The sequence below is a fragment of the Rana temporaria genome, chromosome 9 (assembly GCF_905171775.1).
Source record: "Rana temporaria chromosome 9, aRanTem1.1, whole genome shotgun sequence".
Classification (NCBI taxonomy): Eukaryota; Metazoa; Chordata; class Amphibia; order Anura; family Ranidae; genus Rana; species Rana temporaria.
Window position 1 is genome coordinate 42,764,739 of NC_053497.1, and position 25,246 is coordinate 42,789,984.

The window sequence follows — 25,246 nt, forward strand, 5'->3', positions numbered from 1 at the left end:
TGTTAGTGGGTGTCCTGACTCTCCAGTAGTCCAAGGGAGGGGGCAAGCACAAAAGACATGCACCGAGGTCCAGGCTCTTGAAGGATCTCGACCATATTGTCGGGATCCACCCAGATGCCTGATCGGCTGCAACTGAGGCCCCGTACACACGGCCGAGGAACTCGACGTGCCAAACACATCGAGTTCCTCGGCCAGTTCAGCCCTGAAGCCGCCGAGGACCTCGGCGGGCCGAGAGCTCCCATAGAACAACGAGGAAATAGAGAACATGTTCTCTATTTCCTCGCCGAGGTCCTCGTCGGCTTCCTCGGCCGAAAGTGTACACACGGCCAGTTTCCTCGGCAGAATTCAGCCAGAAACTCGGTCGGAAGCTGAATTCTGCCGAGGAAACTGGTCGTGTGTACGGGGCCTTAGAGCCTGGGCCAACTGCTCCCGCCCCCACCCCGGCCTGGCACTCTAGTGAGTGCTGGAGAGGCAGAAGAGAGTCACCACTATTTGCTTAGAGCCAATCAAAACCTGAGTAATCAGCGGTCATGTCACAAGATAGCGGGAGACAGCTGCAGCATCAGACTGCTACTGCAGCATGGAGGTGTGTATGTATGTTTATTTATTTTTTTACATATCCCAAACGTTTTCTTTTAATTAAAGACACATTTTTAGATGTAGTTTTGCACAAAACCACTGTAGTATAGTTTTGTTTATTTGTTTTTCCTTTTTTTTTAATGCACAATTTATAAATGAAATGTTTAATGTATATCAGTCTCTTCCAGGGGCTCACTTGTACCTAAGTACCTTGAGATGCTTAATAAACGTTATTATAAAAAAAAATGAATGAGACGTAATTACCTAAGTATCGCCCCTTTATCTAATAATTTATGGGGCCAAAAGACGCCCAGCAAAATTTGATCCAGTGTGGGGGAATGGACCCGCCGCCCCAACTCTCAGACTCCGATGTCACAGATACCATCGAAACTCTGTTCACCTTAAAGCGGATATTCCGCGGTTTAACGATTTTTAACTGTTAGGTTCAATGCATAGTAAAACATATTACAAATTGACACTCACTTGATGGCCGATTCAAATCGTATTGCCTCGTTTTCTGTTCTAAAGAAGAACTTTTAAAATTACATCCAGGCGTTCTCCATCTTGCTTGTGGGCATTGTGAAGCCCACAAGCAAAGACTTCCTGGATGCGGTGATGCGACCCTCCCATGATGCACCGCATAATCTCGCTCTTGCGCTGTGTTGACGGCGACCAGCGCCGTCAACACATCCACATTACCACCGTCTCCTGTGAATCTTGTGACATCACTCCCAGGAGACATTGCGATCAGCACTGGGCCGTCGGGAAAAAAGAAGGACACGCCCACTCCCGCGGGGAACAGGACCCGGAAGCTACATAGAAAACCACTGGATAAAGGTAATCATTGAGCTACGGGGGGAAAAAACTATGGATTCTACATGTACTCAGCCTGCGGTTTGAAGTAATATAAACTTCAAATTTAAGATGAAACCTCCGCTTTAAAGCGGGGGTTCACCCGAAAAAAATTTTTTAACCTTAGATTGAGGCTCATTTTGTGAAGGGGGATCGGGTAGTTTTTTTTTAAATCTAAGCAGTACTTACCGTTTTAGAGAGCGATCTTCTCCGCCGCTTCCGGGTATGGGCTGCGGGACTGGGCGTTCCTACTTGATTGACAGTCTTCCGACAGGCTTCCGACGGTCGTCACGAGTAGCCGAAAGAAGCCGAACTTCGGTGCGGCTCTATACGGCGCCTGCGCACCAAAGTTCGGCTACTTTCGGAAAATCGTGACGCGATGTATGCGACCGTCGGAAGACTGTCAATCAAATAGGAAGTGATATCATGTGTTGTAATGTATTTGTATTGTATTTTCGGACGACAACTATACTGACAAATGAAAGTCGTACGATCTGGTATCGTACGCGGAAAATTTTCGTGCTTGTCCGATCGAATAATATCAGATGAATTGTCGTGATCGGCTCTCGAAAGCTCTGTACTAACGATCCGATTATAGTATGATCGTGTCGAAAGTGTTATTTTTCGTCCGATTTTCGGAGTGTGTGTACTGAGTTTTATTTATTTTTATTTATTACAGTTACTAAATAGCGCTGTCCATAGGCGTGCGCACAGGGTGTGTCAGGTGTGCCTAGGCTGCACAGATTCCCCCTACTGCCCTGGCTCTCATCCCCCCCCCCCCCCGCAGCGCTGCCAGCTTCCCTCCTCTCCTATCGGCTGTTGCTGCTGGGATGTTTTCGGAGTGGGGGAAGGGGCCAGTAAATATGTCATTTACAGGCCCCTTCCCATTCTGAATGGAAATTGTGAGTGATCGGTAGTGTGCGTTTGGGCTTTGGGGTGGACACCCCAATGCAATAGGCTGTGCACACCTATGGCGCTGTCAAAATTTTTTTTTTTTTACACTTCTGCTTTCTTTTTTTTTTTACCTAGTGATTTTGCCAGGAGGACACTTCCTGCTGTATGGTGACAACCAGGGCTCAAGTCCTGTGGGAACGGAGTTCCTGCACTTTTTTCACAGCAGGAACGCAGTTCCCTTTGCAGGACTAGAGCAACCGAGAGCAGCCGAGCCGCCCGAGCCAATCCTTCACTAAGCGGCGATGCCCAGCTCGAGTCACTGTCAGGGGCAGGCGCACCTTAGTAATCCTTTATGTTATTGGCCGCTTCCTGTATATGGATTCATCGGGTAGTGTTCCGTCACTTCCTCGATGCCGCAATGTCTCCTGGGAACTTTTGTCATTGTTCCCAGGAGACATTGCGGAGGTTATCGCGGGATTTAGAAAGAACATGCGGTTTAGTAATTATGCATATAATTTTTTTTATTTGGTGGGGGAGTGGACCTTGGGTGGGAGTTCCCACACTTTTTTCCCCAGGACTTGACCCCTGGTGACAACTATACTGTAGCTTAGAGGAGCAGCGTTGTCACCCTAGGAAGGGAGTGTGTTAGGACTATATAACGCCTCCCCCCATCTCTATGGCACAGAGGAGGTGTTGTGTAGCCAACAAGCTTTCTAAAAAAAAATAAAAAATAAAATGCTTTTTTATTTTTTGCATTTGTTGAACAGATATTAAAAAAAGCATTTTTTTGCATTTGTTAAACAGATAAATATATATAAAAAATGCTTTTTTTTTTTTTTTTTCCATTTGTTGAACAGATATATAAAAAAATGCTTTTTTTTTTTTGCATTTGTTGAACAGATATATATATATATATATAAATGCTTTTTTAACACTTTTCCTGTCTTTTTTTTTTTACCTAGTGATTCTGCCAGGAGGACACTTCCTGCTGTATGGTGACAACTATACTGTAGCTTAGAGGAGCAGCGTTGTCACCCTAGGAAGGGAGTGTGTTAGGACTATATAACGCATCCCCCCATCTCTATGGCACAGAGGAGGTGTTTTGTAGCCAACAAGCATTCTAAAAAAATAAATAAAAAATAAAATGCCTTTTTTTTTGCATTTGTTGAACAGATATAAAAAAAAAATGCTTTTTTTTTTTGCATTTGTTGAACAGATATATATATATATATATATATATATATATATATATATATATATATATATATATATATATATATATATATATATATATATATATAGATAGATAGATAAAAAAATGCTTTTTTTTTTTGCATTTGTTGAACGGATATATATATATATATATATATATATATATATATATATATATATATATACATTTTTTTTTTTTTTTGCATTTGTTGAACAGATATATAAAAAAAATATGCTTTTTTTTTTGCATTTGTTGAACAGATATATTAAAAAAATATGCTTTTTTTTTTGCATTTGTTGAACAGATATATATATATATATATATAAAAATGCTTTTTTTTTTTGCATTTGTTGAACAGATATATATAAAAAAAATGCTTTTTTTTTTTTGCATTTGTTGAACAGATATATATATATAAAAAAATGCTTTTTTTTTTTTACATTTGTTGAAAAGATATATATATATATATATATATATATATATATATATATATATATATATATATATATAATGCTTTTTTTTGCATTTATTGAACAGATATATATATATATATAAAAATTCTTTTTTTTTGCATTTGTTGAACAGATATATATATATATATATATATATATATATGCTTTTTTTTTTATTTATTGAACAGATATATATAAAAAAAATGCTTTTTTTTTTGCATTTGTTGAACAGATATATATATATATATATATATAAAAAAATGCTTTTTTTTTTTTGCATTTGTTGAACATATATATATATATATATATATATATATATATATAAAAAAAATGCTTTTTTTTTGCATTTGATGAACAGATATATATATATATATATATATATATGCTCAACAAATGCAAAAAAAAGAAGCATTTATATATATATATATATATATATATATATATATATATATATATATATATATATATATCTGTTCAACATACAAATGCTTCTTTTTTTGCATTTGTAGAGCAGATATATATATATATATATATATATATATATATATATATATATATATATATATATATATATATATATATATATATATATACATATATATATATATATATATATATATATATATATATATATATATATATATATATATATATATATATATATATATATATATAAAAAACTAAATATTTAACAGACCAAAAGGGAGCAAATCGTAGAAATGTATTGTTAGAGCTTACATGCATTTAAAATAAAAAATGAATGAGACCTAAAAGATGTGTAACCTGATGAGAAAAGGACTGGTCAGAGGTGGCCCTAGGTGTGCAGGGGGTTAATGACATGTGAGGACACTTTGCTGGATTGTGGCACAGCATGGGGAGGGGGCAGAGCACACAGCCCTGTGAATGGCCAAGGCAGGCAATGCAGGAGTTAAAGGGCCTTGTATTTCCGGGTTTGCTCATTGCTCAGGGCTTGGAGAGGGAGGGAGAGAAGAGAGAGGAGAGGAGAGGAGAGAGAGAGAGGAGCATCCCCCCATGCACTCTCCTTGCTACACACACAGCAAGAACTGAGCATCTTCCTCCAGGAAGCCAGGAGAGGGTTTGCACCATGACTGTGTGACACAGACAGAAGAGACCCTCCTGCACTGATCAATCACCCACAGGGGGTGCCTAGGCTCCAAGGCTGCTGTTTGGGGGTCTGCCTTGCACACCCCACCCACTGCTTCCCTCTGATCATCAGTCATCTGGATTTTGACAGATCTTCTCCCCCCCCAACCTTGATGGACAAGCAGAGAAGAGAGCAGCTCTGAGAGAGGAGGAAGGGGGGTCTGTGTCTCTCCATGCTCCCACCTTGTCCCCCAGCCCTGTGGACCCCTCTAGCCAGGAGCTGCCGCTGCTAGCACCCCTCACCTTCTTCCATTGTCTGCAGCCAAAAGGACAATCACAGGCGGATTGCACTCGGAATGGCACAAAGGGTAGGTCCTCCATTGTCACCGGGGCGGACGGGCAGCTGCTGCACTACACTTTTCAGGGGCTTTTAGGCCGGGGAGAGGCGACCGGGCAACCGGAGGGGGAGCCGTGACTACACCGGAGCCGGCATCTGATTTACTGCGGGTGGGGACATCGGGGGGCTGCGCTGGAGACGGGGCTCAGCGAGCAAATGGAACTCTTCTATACGATCTATGGGAGATGGAACTCTTCTATATACAATCTATAGGGAATGGAACTCTTCTATATACAATCTATGGGAGAATAAACTCTTCTATATACAATCTATGGGAGAATAAACTCTTCTATATACAATCTATGGGAGATGGAACTCTTCTATATACAATCTATGGGAGATTAAACTTCTATATACAATCTATAGGAGATGGAACTCTTATATATACAATCTATAGGAGAAGGAACTCTTCTATATACAATCTATAGGAGATGGAACTCTTCTATATACAATCTATAGGAGATGGAACTCTTCTATATACAATCTATAGGAGAATAAACTCTTCTATATACAATATATAGGAGATGGAACTCTTCTCTACAATCTATAGGGGATGGAACTCTTCTACATAGTATATATACATCCATATATTGCATGTATATAACATTGTATATATACCAATGGAACTCTTCTACATAGTATATAGAATATATAACTCTCCATATATTGTTTGTATATAACATTGTATATATACCAATGGAACTCTTCTATACAATCAATAGTATATGGAACTCTTTTTGCACTATATATAATGTATAACTCTTCCATACAATGTATATAGTACTGGACTCTTCTACATAGTATATATCATTTATGGCACTCTATACATTGTATATAATGTGGGACTCTTCTGTACAATGTATATAATATGGAACTCGTATTACACTATTTATAATATATAACTCTCCCTACATTGTATATAACATGTAATTCTTCAGATAATGTGTGTATCTCTTTCATACATTACATAAAAGATATAACTTCATCCCCTGTATATTATGTAAATCTTAATGCAATGTATATTATATGCAACTTTTCTATACATTGTATAGCATATTTAACTCATCAAGCAGTGTATATATTATATAACTCTTAAATACATTGTATAATATACAACCCCATACACTGTATATAACATGTAACTCTCCCAATCATTGTAAAATATACAACTCTTTATAGATTGCATATAACTCTCCCATACACTGTATAATATATAACTCTTCATACAATTTATAATATGTAGCTCTACCACACATTACTTATGCAACTCTTCTATACATTGTATAGAATGTTATTATTTCCTACATTGTACCTATGGAGCTTCATTAGTTACACATGATAAGTAACTTTCAATACTTTTTATATTATATAACCCTCCATACACTGTATATAACTCTACATACATTGTATAGAACGTAAATCTCTCCATACAGTGTATAGAAGATAGAACTTTCCATACATTGTATGGAATATAGAACTCTCTAAATTTTGTATAGAACATATAACCCTTCTATACACTGTATAGAATATAGTACTCTCCATACAGTGTATAGAATATAGTACTCTCTATACACTGTATAAAATATAACCCTTGCATACACTGTATGGAATATACAACTTTCCATACATTGTATAGAATATACATCTCTGCACACATTTTCTAGAATATACAACTCTCCATAGTTACATTGTATAGTATATACAACTCTCCATAGTTACATTGTATAGTATATACAACTCTCCATAGATTGTATACAATATAGAACTCTACATACATTGTACACAATATAGAACTCTACATACATTGTATAGAATATATAACCCTTCCATACATTGTATATATAACTCTCCATATAGTATATAGAATTCCCCATACATAGAATATAGAACTCTCCATATATTGTATATAGAACTCTCCATACATTGTATATAGAACTCTCCATACATTGTATATAGAACTCTCCATATATTATATAGAACTCTCCATACATATAATATAGAACTCTCCATACATATAATATAGAACTCTCCATATATTATATAGAACTCTCCATACATTTTATATAGAACTCTCCATATATTATATAGAACTCTCCATACATTGTATATAGAACTCTCCATATATTATATAGAACTCTCCATACATTGTATAAAGAACTCTCCATATATTATATAGAACTCTCCATACATTATATATAGAACTCTCCATACATATAATATAGAACTCTCCATACATTGTATATAGAACTATCCATATATTATATAGAACTCTCCATACATTGTATATAGAACTCTCCATACATATAATGTAGAACTCTCCATACATTGTATATAGAGCTCTCCATATATAATATAGAACTCTCCATACATTTTATATATAACTCTCCATATATTATATAGAACTCTCCATACATTGTATATATAACTCTCCATACATTGTATATATAACTCTCCATACATTGTATATAGAACTCTCCATACATTGTATATAGAACTCTCCATACATTGTATATAGAACTCTCCATACATTGTATATAAAACTTCCCATATATAATATAGAACTCTCCATACATTGTATATAGAACTCTCCATACATTGTATATAGAACTCTCCATACATTGTATATAGAACTCTCCATACATTGTATATAGAACTCTCCATACATTGTATATAGAACTCTCCATACATTGTATATAAAACTTCCCATATATTATATAGAACTCTCCATACATTGTATATAGAACTCTCCATATATTATATAGAACTCTCCATATATTATATAGAACTCTCCATACATAGAATATAGAACTCTCCATATATTATATAGAACTCTCCATACATAAAATATATAACTCTCCATATATTATATAGAACTCTCCATACATAGAATATAGTCCCCTCCATACATTGTATAGAATAGGTAAGGATCCATAGATCATTTATTCACTTTGCTCCGATGATGATCTTTGTTGATGGGGTTTTTAATTGTTTATAAACTGAAAATATATTGCAAAACAAAAAACAAACAATATTTCATTTCTCCATCCAGATCTCACGTAATACAAAGCCAAATCACAGCCTGTGTTTCCCCAAACACCCCATGGTGCCCCATAGACCCCCCCCAGTGATGGATCCCACCCGATGTGCAGTGTGGGGCTCTATAGAGATCTCCTGCATATCGCACGACCCAGTCTCCGGGAAAAACTTTCCTCTGCACACAGCGGAGCCTCGATCAGAAAGTTTCCCTCCCCGAGCTGTCCTGTGCCGGCTCCGTACACCCATCACCACTCTCCCTCTCCTACCTACCGCCATCACCCTCTATGCAAATCACACCCAGATCCTAATTAGTTCTGTGCAAATTAACACTGGAATGTCAGGCTCATTAAATGTGTGAATTTACACTGAGATGTCTGCTGCTGTTTACTAAACTTCCCCCAGTGGAGCTGCAGAGGGGAAAATCTCCATCAACTGCTTTCTGGTGACAGTTTTCTGTCTGATCCAAATATACAGGCAGCTGGGGGAGCAGGCAGCACGATTTACCATGGCCAACATGGGGACATGGGGGGGACAGGGATAGGTACATGAATAGTACCATTGTTATGTCCTGGAAATGAAAAGGGTACAAGCCAGGGAGCTGGGATTGGAAAAGTTATACATGTGTGTGTGTGTGCTGTTTATACAAATATATATATGGGTGTGTATTTTATATATATATATATATATATATATATATATATATATATATATATATATATATATATATATATATATATATATATATATATATATATATATATATGTGTGTGTGTGTGTGTGTGTGTGTACTGTACATACATGGTGCATGCATACATGTGTGTGTGTGCTGTTTATACAAATATATATATGGGTGTGTGTGTGTGTGTACTGTATATACAAAAAAAAATGTTTGTATAGATATACATGTATGTGTGTATATAAATATATATTTATATATAATCATGTATATAATATAGAGTGTGTATATATGAAGCATGTATCTATTTTAAAGCATGCAGCATGCATGGTTTCCTTTAAGCTCTGATTTAGTGTAAATTTTCATTTAAGTAGCAAGCCATAGACCTGTGATTTAAAAAAAATAAAATAAAAAAATGTTATATATAAAATATATAAATCATGTCCCTAACATGAGTGTGTAGTAGCCAGAGATGTGTTGTAAAAGCACACAGCACAGGGTAATGCATGGTTTCTTTCAAGCCCTGTTTGAGTGTGTAAGTTGGTGTTTATAACACCAAACTCCAGGGCAAGAAATTCACACAGTTCTTGAAAACTTCTTGAAATCTCCAGGGCCGGTTAGAGGAAAATGTAAAACGCTGAGAAGTTTGGCAGAATGGGAAACTCGCGAGAGATTTGCATTTTAAAAAACTTTTCTTTACAGTTGGCTGATTCCTGTCTGGAAGTTGGGAATGAAGCGTGGGGAGAGCGAAAGTAACGCTTAAAAATGACAGAAATATGCAGCTTTAGGGTGAAAAATCATTTTTTTTACAAAGGGTCGGGGAATCGTGTAAAATAACAATTTGGGAGATAATCCTAAATTTTTTTTAAAAATAAAAAAAAATTAAATAAAGTTAAATGAACATATTGTTTAATGCAGTGTTCTAGAAAGGGAGTGTTTTTTTTTACTGGTGCAGTTTTTAGATAGGTAGATCATTTTGCAAAGGGTGTATGCATGTTAAAAAAATAAAATAAAAAAAAGTGTATGCTTTAAAAAATAAAAAATAAATATGCAATCTATCTTCATAATAACAGAAACATGGGCTGCTACAGTTAACAAGAAGAGAAATGCAAAAATGTTTCTAATTTGAAGGATATTTAGGGAAACATTTTAATGTAACCATTTTAGAAAAAAATAAAACTACAAAAAAAAGGCAAATTTCCCCTAAATATTGTTTTTTTTTAAATTGTTCTGATTTTAGGTGTATCCTGTAAAGGTTTAAAGGGGTAATAGGAGTTACATTGGTGTCAGTAGCTAGAAAATACTTTTTGTTCCAAGAGCATTGTGCCTAGATTTTTTTTTAATCTGTTTACCTTTTGCATATATGGTGTTTTATGCTATATAGGTGTGTGTGTGTTTTCATGTATGCATTTGTGTGTCTGCTGTAATGTATACTCCATCTGCATGTAAAATGCTCTTTATAAATGTGTGATATATTCCAGGTATATACCCTTATATATATATATTTGTATATATACAGGAACATATATATTCCGGGATATATATATATATATATATATCAATAAAAATCTACAAAAGAGTATAGATTTACGAGCAGGCCATTATATATTTATGTTTTGCCCTAGGTATTATTGTAGAGGTAACATTTATGTGTATTACATAGAATATAGATGATGCATGTGTTAAAGTGCAGATTGCACACTAATTTGCCCATGGTATAATAGCCTAGAATAAATAGTTATGGGTTCAAGACTTAGCATATATTATTTATATGGTGTAACAGCACACGCCATATAGCAATAATGTACGTTGTGTTTTGAGGGCTGAAGACATTATAGCCATATCTGTGTTACTGACATTTTAGCAGCACAAGTTTGCTTGAAGAGCAGATGGAGTAACAATACAGTTCCTGCATTGATGAGTGTTGATGGGCATTCCTGGGCGCGCATTTATGCCTTCATGGAAAGTTACAGATGTTCATTTGAAATGTGGTGTTCTCACATCTAACATTTCTTTTTTTTTTCTTGGTTCTGTGGTTGCAGTACGACGAAATGGTGCATTACCCAGGGTTAGAAGGCATCCCTTTATCCGGCTTTGGGGATGCGCACACAGGAAGAGCCATGCAGCACCACGCTCTCAGCCAGAACTCACCCTATGGGCCTGTGGGGGGTGCTCACCGGGTCCCAATGCCCCCTGGTATGGGCAGCAATGACGGCCTGAAGAGGGAGAAGGATGAGATTTATGGGTAAGAGAATTCTGCTTGCTTCCATGGCTTTGCTGCCTGTTGTATAGTAGTGTTGACCTTTTAGCGGTTTACAATGCACTGCGCTGTGTACAGATCCGAGAGGGCCTGGGCTGCACTTTATATACACAGTTTATGGCTGAACAACTATGGCAGCTGTGCCGATACACAGACACACAGATCTACACCATAGAAACCTGTTTATAAAAATATTTAAGGGCTGGGATCATTGTATATAAACACACGTCTGTATTGGGAGCGAGCCATTTAAAAGTCACTTTCGGCCTTACTAAGCCCAGATTTCTGGGGAATTTGTGCTTGCTTTTTACCTTTCTGTATTGCAGCTCAATACATCCCATGTCAGCATAAAAAGTCAGGCTAAGGCCCCATACCCACTATTAGATTTTCTGCAGATTTTTGTCTTCGGATTTACCAAAACCATATAATATGAGGTCAAACCTTAAGAGTTTCAATTTGTATGGAATCAGGCAGGCCTTCATGGTTTTGGTAAATCTGAAGACATAAATCTGCAAGAGTTTTAATTTTTTTATTATTATTTTATATTCTGCATTTCTGATCGTTCATTTGTTAGTTCCCATTCTTCATCCTTGAGCGCATTCTGCTCCAGTTCTTTTCCATGTATCTTGCTTGTACATTACTGGAGCACGCTGACTTATGAGGCTTGCATTGAGTTTAGCATCAAGCTTCTTGGCTGGATGTGGTGTGTCTATGTACCGGGTCAACAAGCGGATTATTGACAAAATGTATTGAAATCTTTCCAGGTTTATAATCCTGTATTGTATTTATGGAATATGTACAGCCTGTAGGTAAATAGATTTATTCACGTTGCTGGAAAGAGCATAGAGCTAGAAAGTGTATCTTATGTAACATTCACTTGTGTTTCCGATTTAAAAAGGGGATTTAATCTGGAGAAAGAGCTGACAGTTATTTTTCTGAGTTGAGGCCAATATTTGTGTTTGCTAAACAGCAGCATAGTTCAAGATGTGGGACTATATACTGTGTCTTCTGTTATAGGCTTATGGAAAAAAAGCTATATGTTTTTTTTGGTATATAATTAGTCATTTAGGTTATATACAACAGTGCAGACAGATAGCTATGACAGTAAATAAAAAGTGTGCTTTTTTTTAGTTTTTTATACTTTTATACTTTTAATAAAAGACGCCTTCGCATTGGCTGAAATGTGTTATTAGCCCTAAAATAAGCCCATTTGTTTGTTTGCAGGTGTTCAAAGTCTTATAATCTATAATATAAAGCATCGTTACATCTGCTGTAACAGATATATGATATATAATGCCATATTATTGTATCAGCTGTGCCAATTTGTGTTTATTTTATTTTATATATATATATATATATATATGTATGTATATATATGCATATATATTATATATATATATATATGTGTGTGTGTATATATATATATATATATATATATATATATTATATATGTGTGTGTGTGTATATATATATATATATATATATATGTATATATATATATATATATATATATATATATATATATATATATATATATATATATATATATATAAATTGTGGCTTATTTTTATAATAAGCCTAGTCCAAGGATTAAAAATTGCAATTGTATTGTGACACACAGGGCTGAAAAAAAAATTCCCGTCTTATTATAATATTCTGATTAAATGATTGAAAAAAATTGGCCTTTTTTTTTTGGAGTGCGTGCATTAAACAGAGGCTGAGATTTGTCTCGTTAAACCAGTGTTAAGAGTCCAAGTGTAATACAATACCACCCACAGCCTGTCTATAAATATACAGACACGTGTGTGTACATCTAAAAATACATACGTCTTTATATTCTGCTAGTATATAATGTATGCAAACGTCTTCATCTGTCCGTGATACCTGTCCACAGTGTTGCTGAATAAAATGGATCTCAGTATACAATTGTGTGTATTTCTATATGTACACAGATGGCATATAAGGTTTATATAAATAGCCCACTTCTGATGTGGCTGCGGTTGTGTAGAGGAAGTCATGTTTGCGTTGCGTTTGCCGATAAGTCTGGCTGATGAATGGCTTCGCATACGGCCTACTCAGCGCTCGGAGGCGTATTATGAATTTCCGTAGACTGCAAGCTCTCGGAACCACAGCTGGATGACCGGGGTCTCTAAAGCTTAAAAATGTGTGTAGATTATTATTTTTTTTATTGAAAGTGAGAGATTTTATTTCTCAGTGTGTAACTGTAACACTGTCTCCCCACCCCCCCATACAGACACCCCCTCTTTCCACTACTGGCGCTGGTGTTTGAGAAGTGCGAACTGGCGACGTGCTCACCGCGGGATAATTCCGGCTCCTTCCCAGGGGGTGACGTGTGCTCCTCGGACTCCTTCAATGAAGATATTGCCGTATTTGCTAAACAGGTGAGCGTGGGCAGGGCTAAATAACTAAAAAAAAAAACAAAAAAAAAAATCCCAGCTGATGGTTTGTTGGATGTGGTGTGTTGTTATCCAGAATGTGATCAGGAAAAGATGGATTCAATTAACACAAAAGAGGAAAGGTCACTTAGAAGCCTAGAATGTTGACGTTAGATAAAGAACAGTTGGCCTGACTTGTAATTGACATCTCTGGATGGTGGGCGGGATTTCAACCCCCGTACATTTTCAGCAGCCAATGAGGACTGCGGATTGGGCTCTTGAACTTTTGCTTGGCTTACCTAAACACCATAACCACAGCATCTTTTTTTTTTTTGCATTCTCAATGTGTTTTTGATATACTCTAACAGCACAAGTAGCCAAACTTTATCATAACCAGTCGGATTTTGCTGGGACTACAAGCCTCAGCATGGCCTGTCAGTTTGGTTCATAGGCATGGTTTTTGGTGCCACTGATTTGTCTTCTCTGTACTGCCACTGAAAGTACAGGACTTTGCAGTTGCATAAAGACTATGGGGGAGATTTACTAAAACTGGAGCATATATACTACTGCTGAAAAGACAGGACTTTGCAGTTGCATAAAGACTATGGGGGAGATTTACTAAAACTGGAGCACTCAGATATACCGCTGCTGAAAAAACAGGCATGGGTCGAATTTCAAAAGAATTTTTTTTTGAAAATCAGAAAATTTGTGCGTTTTGTGATCCGGTGGTGCCACCATTGATTTCGAAATTCGACCAACCAAGCCTTCAATTTCACCTCCTGTTCCTACAGAAAATAATTTTCGTGTCTGGGAATTTTTTTTTCCTTTACAGGAATTTTCTATTCTTGTACATGCACATTTCTTTTTCGATTTCATTTCTCGCACGATTCTCCCATGAGGCCTTGTACACACGACCGAGTTTCTCGGCAAAAACCAGCAAGAAACTTGCTGGGAAATATTTTTTTGCCGAGGAAACCGGTCGTGTGTACATTTTCGTCGAGGAAACTGTCGAGAAACTCGACGAGCCAAAAAGAGAGCAAGTTCTCTATTTCCTTGACGGGAATGGAGAAACTTGCCTTGTCGAGATCCTCGACAGCCTGACAAGGAACTCGACAAGGAAAACGATGTGTTTCGCCCGTAGAGTTCCTTGGTCGTGTGTACGAGGCTTCATTGATTAGAGAATCGTTAGTTTTTCTAAATAAATTCCAACATGTCCGATTATTAAAAACGGCCGCACGGAAATCGGCTGTTGCTGCAAGTCCACTGATGGTGCGAAATACGAACAAAAATTCTTAGATAAGAATTTCGAAAGAAAATTCTTTCCAAATTCGACCCGTGTATGGCCAGCCTTAGGCCTCGTACACACGACAGAGTTTCTCGGCAGAATTCGGCGAGAAACTCGGTCAGAGCCTGATTCTGCCGAGAAACTCTGTCGTCTGTACACTTTCGGCCCGATGGAGCCGCCGAGGAACTCGTCGAGAAAATAGAGAACATGTTCTCTATTTTCTCGTTGTTCTATGGGAGCTCTCGGCCCGTTTGGCACGTCGAGTTCCTCGGCCGTGTGTAGGAGGCCTGAGTGTTGCAGTTGCATGAAGTCTATGGGGGAGATTTAAAAAAAAATGCAGCACTCAGATTTTGGTGCAGTTGTACATAGTAGCCAATCAACTTCTAATGTCATCTTTGACAATAAAACCTGGAAGCTGATTGGTTTCTATGCAGAGCTGCATCAGATTTTGCGCGCTCCATTTTATGTATATCTCCACCTATGGCTGATCTAATTTATATATTTATTTGTTTTGTTTTATATATCTATCTCTCTCTCCATATATATATATATATATATATATATATATATATATATATATATATATATATATATATACAGGCATACCCCACTTTTAAGTACACAATGGGGTTTATTTACTATCACTGGAAAGTGCAAAATCAGGCTCACTTCTGCATAGAAATGAATGAGCTTCTAACCCCAGCTTGCTCAATTAAGCCTGGTAATAAAACCTGGAAGCTCATTGGTTTCTGTGCAGAAGTGAGTCTGATTTTGCACTTCCCATTGATAGTAAATAAACCCCATTGTATACTTAAAAGTGGGGTATGCCTGTATATATATATATATATATAAAAAAATAAAAAATAATATATATATATATATATATATATATATATATATATATATGTATGTATATATATATATATATATATATATATATATATATATATATATATATATATATATATATAGCGCTGACAATTTACCTGCGTATATTACACATTCTCATCCATCCCTGCCCTCGAAGGAGCTTACAATCTATCAGTCCCTATCTCACACACATGCATCCATTTCTATATCAAAGCTATCTAAATCTGTTAAAACATACCAAGTCAAAGCTATTTACCTGTGTTGGCTTTTTATTTTTCGCATCCGCTGTTTAAAACAAATAGTATTCCATAGCAGTGCTTTGGGCCTGCAGTAGGACCTGGGGCCTGTCTCAGAAAAATATGCTGCTTCAGTGCGTTCTGGACAATGAAACAGCCATTACACACAGTTCATTTCCACCCAGCAGTGAGCCCCCCTCCATCAAAATTCTCTAAACTGTAACCTTACGTTAGAAGAACGTCTGCAGCTAAAAAAAAAAGAAAAGAAAAGATGACGTTGTGTAGGTTTCCTTCGCTAACACCCCCCAAGTTTTATTCTACTACAGTCAAGCGTATACTGAGGGTTGTACTCACAAGACCTCTTGCTGTCTAAAAATGCATTGATTTTAGGCGTTTTTTTATACTGATGTTCAATGTGCCTGTACACACTGAGGCATAAACATGTGCTGCGTATAGATCAATAAAAAAAAATACAGAAGCATTAAAATGACATCACAGGTATGACAGGAACATTATGGACAACGGCAAATGGGGGTTATTTACTAAAACTGGAGAGTGCAAAATCTGGTGCAGCTCTGCATAGAAACCAATCAGCTTCCAGGTTTTATTGCTAAAGCTTACCTAAACAAGCTAAAATTAGAAGCTGATTGGCTGCCATGCACAGCCGCACCAGGTTTTGAGTGCACTTGTGTTAGTAAATCTACCCCAATGTTAGTGTCTCAGTAAAGATACTAAGGAGTTCAGAAATATTCTGCATTAGTGTTACTGAATCTCACGGACGATCTGTGCAGCACCCTTGGTTCCAGTTCACAACCATAGGTGTGCGCAGCCCATTGCATTAGCGTGTGCACCCCAAAGCTCAAACACATGTTCGTGTGAATGTGTATATATACACTGACGGTGTCATTAGAGCAGTGGACGGTGTCAGTAGGGTAGTGGATGGTGTCAGTAGTTTTTATTTTTATTATTATATTTTGTATTCTTTTTTACAATTTTATTTGTTTCATTTTTTTTTTTTTACAAAATAGGGGGAATGTGTGGCACATGGGGTGATTAGGGTGTGCCCAGGCACACCTGGCACACCCTGTGCACACGCCTATGTTCATAACATGTAAAAGTCGATCACTCAACTAGAGCGGCATTACTTTGCCTAAAATAATACAGAAATCTGCTTTGTCAGTCAGTATTTTGACATATATACGCACCAATACGCACTTATATGGGCATATGCCACACTCCCTTATTAAAATTAAGCTAATAGAATTTTCACAGGTGCGCAAACATACATGCAGCCCATCCTCGCGTTTTTTTATGCCAGGAATGTCTGATGTTCATACAGCACTACAGTACATAAGCATTAGGCTCCATGCACACTGAGTTTTAAAAAAACGTCTGTTCCTTTGGCAGAAAAAAAAATGCTCATATACAGCGTCTTTCGTACATGGTTTAGGCGAGTTTAGTGTTTTTTTCTCCCAGAACGCTCCAATCAGAAACGCAAACCATTTTTTTTTCCTGCCTTTAAACGTTGAGCTCAAAATATGCCTCTAATCGTCCTAATGTGCACATTGGATAACATTGAGCGGTTTCTGCAGGCAGAACGCAAAACTCCCGTAGAAGCTGCGATTTTTAAGTCGGTGTGCACAGAGCCTTATACAGGATTTATAAAGCACCAGCAATTAGAACAGTGTTTTATGACAATACAGTTACAATTTAATTAGCGCTGTAGTATATTTTTCACAGTTACAATGCAAGATGGTTAGGAGCACCCTGCTCCTAAGAGCTTACAATCTAATGTTCTTATGGGGAGGGCGGGTTTGAAGGAGATATCTGATCACCCTTTCAGAAGCAAAACTGTACTGCAGCAAGCATTGCTAAATGAACACTGTTAAACTATTCAGTGTAGTTGGTTGGCTGCACTGCATATGTGCAGCGGCAATGTAATTAAAAGTGTGAGTTTAATGACTAATAATGAAGTATAGTGTCAGTACATCCTGGGAGGCTGTTAAAGAGATGCATGCGGCATGTATAACTTGTGCCCCTTTTAAAGCCTTGGCATAGTGATCAGGATCTTGACACCCTAGGTCTCCGTTTTTCAAAATTTTAATATTTTCGCTCCACTTTGTTATCTAAAATGATATCTTTTTCTTTTGTGAGTTTTATTTTTTAAATGCACTGGTTGCCATGGGTGATCTATACATAAAATAACCTATATGTTTAGAGCAAAGCAGCCAATGGAATCACCCGAATGAAACCCCATCTGGCCAATGATTTAGCAGCCCAGTACACTGATTCGGTCATCTAGGGTCATTTAGGGTTGGTCTAGGGCAGTGACGGCGAACCTTGGCACTCCAGATGTTTTTGAACTACATTTGCCATGATGCTACACTACACTGCAGAGTGCATGAGCATCATGGGAAATGTAGTTCCAAAACATCTGGGGTGCCAAGGTTCGCCATTACTGGGATAGGGGGTCAGTAATGAGTGTTTTTGACTTTACTCAAGAAAGTCTAGCTCAGCGTTTGTCAGCCTTTTTAACATGGAGAAATCTTTAAAATAACATTCCAAGCTTGGGGAACTCCTGCTAATAATTACTATATCTACAGCTCACGGTATATTAGTCTGATGGTCATTGGGAAGAATCCCCCTTACAGATATCTTTAAAGATCATTGGTGTCATTGAGAGGCAGGGGTTGCTCGTTGCTCAAGGAACCCCTAGCAACCTCTGGAGGAACCCTGGTTGAGAAAGACTGGTCTAGCTTGTAAGGGAAACTTTTGCACAAGACTGAGGCCACGTACACACGGCCGAGAAACTCGACGGGCAAAACACATCGTTTTGCTCGTCAACTTCCTTGTGAAGCCGCCGAGGATCTCGGCGAGCCAAATTTTCCTATTGCCGCCGAGGAAATAGAGAATATGTTCTCTTTTTGGCCCGACGAGATCCTCGTCGGTTTCCTCGGCGAAAAGTGTACACACGACCGGTTTCCTCGGCCAAAAAAAAAACCCAGCAAGCTTCTTGCTGGTTTTGGCCGAGAAACTCGGTCGTGTGTACGGGGCCTGATCCTTTCATCACTGAGTAGAGGGAAATAAAGTGGTAGACAGGAGAGAGACACTTGCTCTTGTTAGGGGAAATGCACAATATAGGACAGGACCTTTCCATTCCAACCTCCATTCTTGAGTGGAGATCAGCTAAGTCTATGGCCAGTCTAACCTGGTTATAACTGACTTCCACGCACAGTGCATTCCACAGCAGCCTCAGAAAAGCAGAGAAATTTGTGAACATTTTTAAGTTTAAGACAGACCACATAAGGCCAACAATAGAGACAACTGGGGTTGATTTACTAAAACTGAAAAGTGTGAAATCGGGTGCAGTTGTGCATGGTAGCCAATCAGCTTCTAACTTGTTCAATTAAAGTGTTACTAAACAACAGAAAAATGAGTCTGTATATGCAGTAAAGCATGCTTCTTACACTCACTGTGGAACGGGTTAATCCTCTGCATTGTGTGAAAAGTCTGTTTGATCATGTCTTCTCTGATCCTCCCCCTCTTTTACTGTCCACAATTCATCTCCTGATAGTACAGAGCCTTTGGAGTCACTATGCACATGTTTTTTTTCCTTGGGAGGGTGCATGTAATCAGGGCCAATCAGCACTGTCCAGACAGAAAGTCAGGGGCCATGCATCCTCATAGAACAGTCAGAGGGGAATGGAGACTCCTACAAACTTTTTTTTTTTTTTTGCAAATCTGTTTATTGAATTTTAAAACATTCAACAAAGAAAAAAAAACTACAACATTAACATACATTGGTCATAGCAAGAATTGACTGCGGTACATAGAGAAATATGATGAGGAGCAAACTGTTACATGGAACACGGTGGGGAGCTCTAGTCATCACAATGGGCACAGCAAGCTGAAGATCGCTGGTAAAAGGACAATGCCGGGCTATATAAAAAAACAAAAAGAGTGGAGCCCAGAAACACATGACATAGTTATAATTGTGGAGTCCTGTACCTCAGCAGGGAATAGAAAATTAGGTATGGTGTCACTCCTACAAACTTTAACCAGTGCTTAGCCAGACGCAAGAAGTCACAAGACTGCTAAATACTGCTGATGAGAAAATGTATTTTAGCAGTTTATATGTACTAAAATAATTGCATTTCAGTGTACTGTGGGAGACCAGATAGAGTGAATGCAGAGTTCTGGGTTTAGAAACACTTTAAAGGGGTTGTAAAGGTTTGTTTTTTGTTTTTATTTTTTCTAAATAGGTTCCTTTAAGCTAGTGCATTGTTGGTTCACTTACCTTTTCCTTCCATTTCCCTTCTAAGTGTTTTTTTTCTTTGTTTTCTTTGTCTGAATTTGTCACTTCCTGTTCCTCCTCAGTAAGCTGTTCTGGCTGACTAACCCCCAGCCAGATGATGGGACAAGCTTACTGAGGAGAGACAGGAAGTGAGAAATTCAGACAAAGAAAAAAAACATTTAGAAGGGAAATGAAAGGAAAAGGTAAGTGAAGCAACAATGCACTAGCTTAAAGGAACCTATTTAGAAAATAAAAAACAAATCTTTACAACCCCTTTAAGCTTTGACAAATAAACCTGGAAGCTGATTGGTTTCCATGCAGAGCTGTACCAGATTTTGCACTTTCCAGTTTTAGTAAATCAACCCCAAATGCGTCCAGAGGATCATATAAGGAATTAAAATGATTCTGGCTCTGAAATGAGCAGGTTTTCCGACATACAAATGTTGGTGTTTCTCTTTAAAGTTTAAATCTGAGTTCATTTAAAATAAAAAATATTTTGTTGAGCATAAAATAAATGCTATGGGGAAAAAGAAAAATCAATGGCGAAACGCTTAATACACACGATCACTCTTTCTCCTTACAACAAATGTCTCTTTCTGAAGTTGGGGCGATAGGAAAAATCCCGATACCTCCTGGTTGATGTTTTATGGATGGGGAAAGCGAGAGGGTTTAGGATATTAAAGGAGAGCTGCTGACAGAGGAGCCTCCTCTAGGGGATAGGCAAGGCAAGAAGATCAACCATTTAATAGATTATTGGAGAATAAAATGCAAAGTTTATCTGGAGGAGAACTGGAGGGGGGATACACGTGGTGTCAGCGGGACGGAGAGCTTCTCGCTTTGATGGTAACGCACTGTGTTTCTGTTTTATGTCTCCAGGTCAGAACGGAAAAACCTCTCTTCTCTTCCAATCCAGAGCTGGACAACCTGGTAAGACTTGTGTGAGAGAAAAACCTGGAACTTCTCATCATCAGATTGTATGGCGTATGCATTTTTCATCTGTGCTGCCCATTACCACCTTTCATATTGGTCCATTTATTTTCCAATCTACCCTGCAAGGATTTGATTGGCTCTTACAGGCCAGGTGACTGTAAAGACACAAGTACGACCCTTACATTAATGGCCACCCTTAAAGTGGGAGTTCACCCCAAATTTTTTTTTTAACATTAGATTCATGCTCATGTTGTCAAGGGGAATCGGGTAGTTTTTTTTTAAAACGAAGCAGTACTTACCGTTTTAGAGAGCGATCTTCTCCGCCGCTTCCGGGTAGGTCTTCGGGACTGGGCGTTCCTATTTGATTGACAGTCTTCCGAGAGGCTCCCGACGGTCGCATCCATCGCGTCATGAGTAGCCGAAAGAAGCCGAACGTCGGTGCGGCTCTATACGGCGCCTGCGCACCGACGTTCGGCTACTTTCAGAAAATCGTGACGCGATAGATGCGACCGTCGAAAAGCCTGACGGAAGCCTGTCAATCAAATAGGAACGCCCAGTCCCGCAGCCCATACCCGGAAGCGGCGGAGAAGATGCATCTCTAAAACGGTAAGTACTGCTTCGATTTTAAAAAAACTTCCCCTTGACAAAATGAGCATCAATCGAAGGTTAAAAATTAACATTTCCACTTTAAATCATTTAAAGGGGTTGTAAAGGTACAATTTAGCTTCCTTTACCTTAGTACAGTCCTCCTTCACTTACCTCATCCTTCCATTTTGCTTTGAAATGTCCTTATTTCTTCTGAGAAATCCTCACTTCCTGTTCTTCTGTCTGTAACTCCACACAGTAATGCAAGGCTTTCTCCCTGGTGTGGAGTGTCGTGCTCGCCCCCTCCCTTGAACTACAGGAGAGTCAGGACGCCCACTAACACACAGCTCCGTTATCTATATGCAACGTAGAGAGCGTCCTGACAAAAGCTCACATCTGACTTTTTCCGACGGGAAAACCGACCGTGTGTACGCGGCATTAGGCTAGCAGGGGTCACAAATCAAGTGATTCTGCCAGAACTATCCATTGTATTGTATTTAGGCAGCACCAGATTTTTTTTCTCCTAATCAGTGAGTTATATTCTCAACTTGGAGAGTTTTTCTTCCTAATGAAATTAAAGATTCATTTTAAACAAAGAGAATAATAGCTTGTTAGAGCACCAAGGATTTAGGATATAAGCTTGAGTTATGAACATCACAATCCAGTCTACGTTACTAGCAGGTCCTCATAGCGCCCCCCCTGTTCTGGAAGACCTGCAGACAGTCCCATTTGCCTATTCAATATATTTGCCCTTTACAGACATTGACCTCGAGGCCTTCAGTTGTTTTTGATAAACCAGTGGTAATCACAATGGGGTTGATTTACTAGAGGCGAATAGGCTGTTCACTTTGCAAGGGAATTTTCCCTTAGCTTAGTGAATGAGGTGAAGCTCTACTGACCATCATCCAATCATGTACAACAAAAAAACATTTTTTACTTGGATGTAATTGGATATTCATCGAAAAGTGTGCAAATCTACCAGAACAGGGGGGCGCTATGAGGACCTGCTAGTGACGTAGACTGGATTGTGATGTTCATAATTTGGCGCACCCAATGTCTCCCCGCAACCCCAAAGTCTCAACCCCTAAAGTACTAATACTGCCAATCAGAATTCCTCTCTTAATAGTTCTCCTAAGGCCCCTTTCAGACTGGGGCGGGAGCTGCGGTGGCGGTATAACGCCGCTAAAAATAGTGGCGCTATACCGCCGGAATTGCCGCGGGTATCAGCCGCTAGCGGTGCGGTATTAACCCCCGCTAGCGGCCGATAAAGAGTTAATATCGCCCGCAATGCGCCTCTATAGAGGCGCATTGCGGGCGGTATTGCCGCGGTTCCCATTGTTTTCAATGGGAAGGAGCGGTGAAGGAGCGGTATACATGCCGCTCCTCTCACCGCTCCAAATATGCTGCTGACAGGAGATTTTTTTGTCTCCCGCCAGCGCATCGCCTCAGTGTGAAAGCCCTCGGGCTTTCACATTGAGTCTGCAGTGCAGGAGTTTTTCAGGCGGGATAGCAGCGCTATTTTTAGCGCTTTACCGCCTGAAAAACTCCTCAATGTGAAAGGGGCCTTATGATAATCTGGTTGTCTGAGTTCCACTCATGCATTGGTTTATTGATTAATAACTGTGATTGTAAGCTCTTAGAACATTTAGCAAGCCATGGTATGGACCTGATCATATTGGGGCTATAGGACAGTTACCAATAAGCCTCATGGATCGTACATAAGTGTGTACACATTATCTGGGCTTGCTCAAAGTGAATCTATTTCCGAAGTACATTAAAAATGCACTTAAAGTATAGCTAAAGGCAAAAATTTTTTTTTTAGTTTTGGATAGAGCAGAGATGGGTTAGAACAACTGTCAATTTTTTTTGCTGTCTGTGTCTCTGTTTACCATTATCAGAAAGTCAAAGTAAAAAAAAAAACCCAAATTTTGGGTTGTCCCCATAAAAGAAATAGAGGGGAAATCTTCCAATGGGAACACTTAGGCCCCGTACACAGGTCCGAGGAACTCGACGGGCAAAACACATCGTTTTGCTCGTCGAGTTCCTTGTGAAGCCGCCGAGGATCTCGGCGCGCCAAGTTTCCCCATTGACTAACGAGGAAACAGAGAACATGTTCTCTATTTGGCTCGACGAGTTCCTCCTCGGCTTCCTCGGCCAAAAGTGTACACACGACCGGGTTTCTCGGCAGAATACGGCTCCGATCGAGTTTCTGGCTGAATTCTGCCGGGGCCTAATTCTGGTGACCCGGGGGGTCCCCAAGGAATTCCCTTGATTTACAGGGATTTCCTCTCGCTTCCTGTTTGGTTAATGGGACAGGAAGTAAAGGGAAATCTCCCCAATGGGACACAGATGGCTAAAAAGAAATAAAATCTAACAGTGATTTGTTTTTGTTTTCATTGTATGAACTCAACTATCTAGTTAACTTGGTGGCCTGTCCATGCCTACGGTTTGAACCCATTATACCGCGTACACACGATCGGAATTTCCAATGAAAAAAGTCAGACGGAATTTCTTCAATGGATATTCCGACCGTGTGTATGCCCCATCAGACTTTTTCCGTCGGAAATTCCGACGGTCTTAGAAAGAGAACATGTTCGTCTGTATGGAACTCCGACGGAGAAAAAAACACGCATTCTCAGAATCTAGCGACGCATGCGCCGAAGCATTGAACTTAATTTTTCTCGGCTCGTTGTACGTGTTGTATGTCACCGCGTTTTTGACGGTTGGAATTTGGTGTGACCGTGTGTATGCAAGACAGCTTGAGCGGAATTCCGTCGGAAAAAACCTGTCGGAGTTTATTCCAACGGAAAAACCGATCGTGTGTACAGGGCATTACTCTATCCAAAATGAAATAAAATATAAAGTTTTGTCTCTAGTTTGACTACAATGCACTTAGTGTATATTGGGCTTTTATTAGACGTGATGTACTATATCAGGGGTCTCCAAACTTTCTAAACAAAGGGCCGGTTTACTGTCCTTTAGACTTTATGAGGGCCAGACAGTGGTCAGTGAAAATGTCCCGAAATCACTGGGAAAAGAGAATGCCCTGTTGTTTGTTTCAATGGGGGTAATTGTGCCTCATCATTGGTGTCATTGGCGCCCCATTATTGGTGTCAGTGAGAGAAACTGTGCCCCATCGTTGGTGTCATTGGGAGGAAAAGTGCCCCATCACTGATGTCATTGGGCC

The 25,246-nt window shown here is 38.7% G+C and overlaps 1 protein-coding gene across 5 annotated transcripts in view; it reads left to right on the plus strand.

Annotated features, from left to right (window-relative positions):
• Window positions 1–4,951: 4,951 nt before the first annotated feature.
• The window catches only part of LOC120913400 (homeobox protein meis3), a 69,806-nt gene continuing 49,511 nt past the window's right edge, over window positions 4,952–25,246 (plus strand). For 3 of the 5 annotated variants that reach the window (XM_040323284.1, XM_040323286.1, XM_040323287.1), the window contains exons 1-4: window positions 4,952–5,462; window positions 11,246–11,448; window positions 13,718–13,865; window positions 21,421–21,471. In XM_040323284.1, coding sequence (XP_040179218.1) covers window positions 5,451–5,462; window positions 11,246–11,448; window positions 13,718–13,865; window positions 21,421–21,471 — 414 coding nt within the window. In that variant the 5' untranslated portion in view covers window positions 4,952–5,450. The remainder of the gene's footprint in view (window positions 5,463–11,245; window positions 11,449–13,717; window positions 13,866–21,420; window positions 21,472–25,246) is intronic. The other 2 variants (XM_040323285.1, XM_040323289.1) reach the window with 1 other exon arrangement.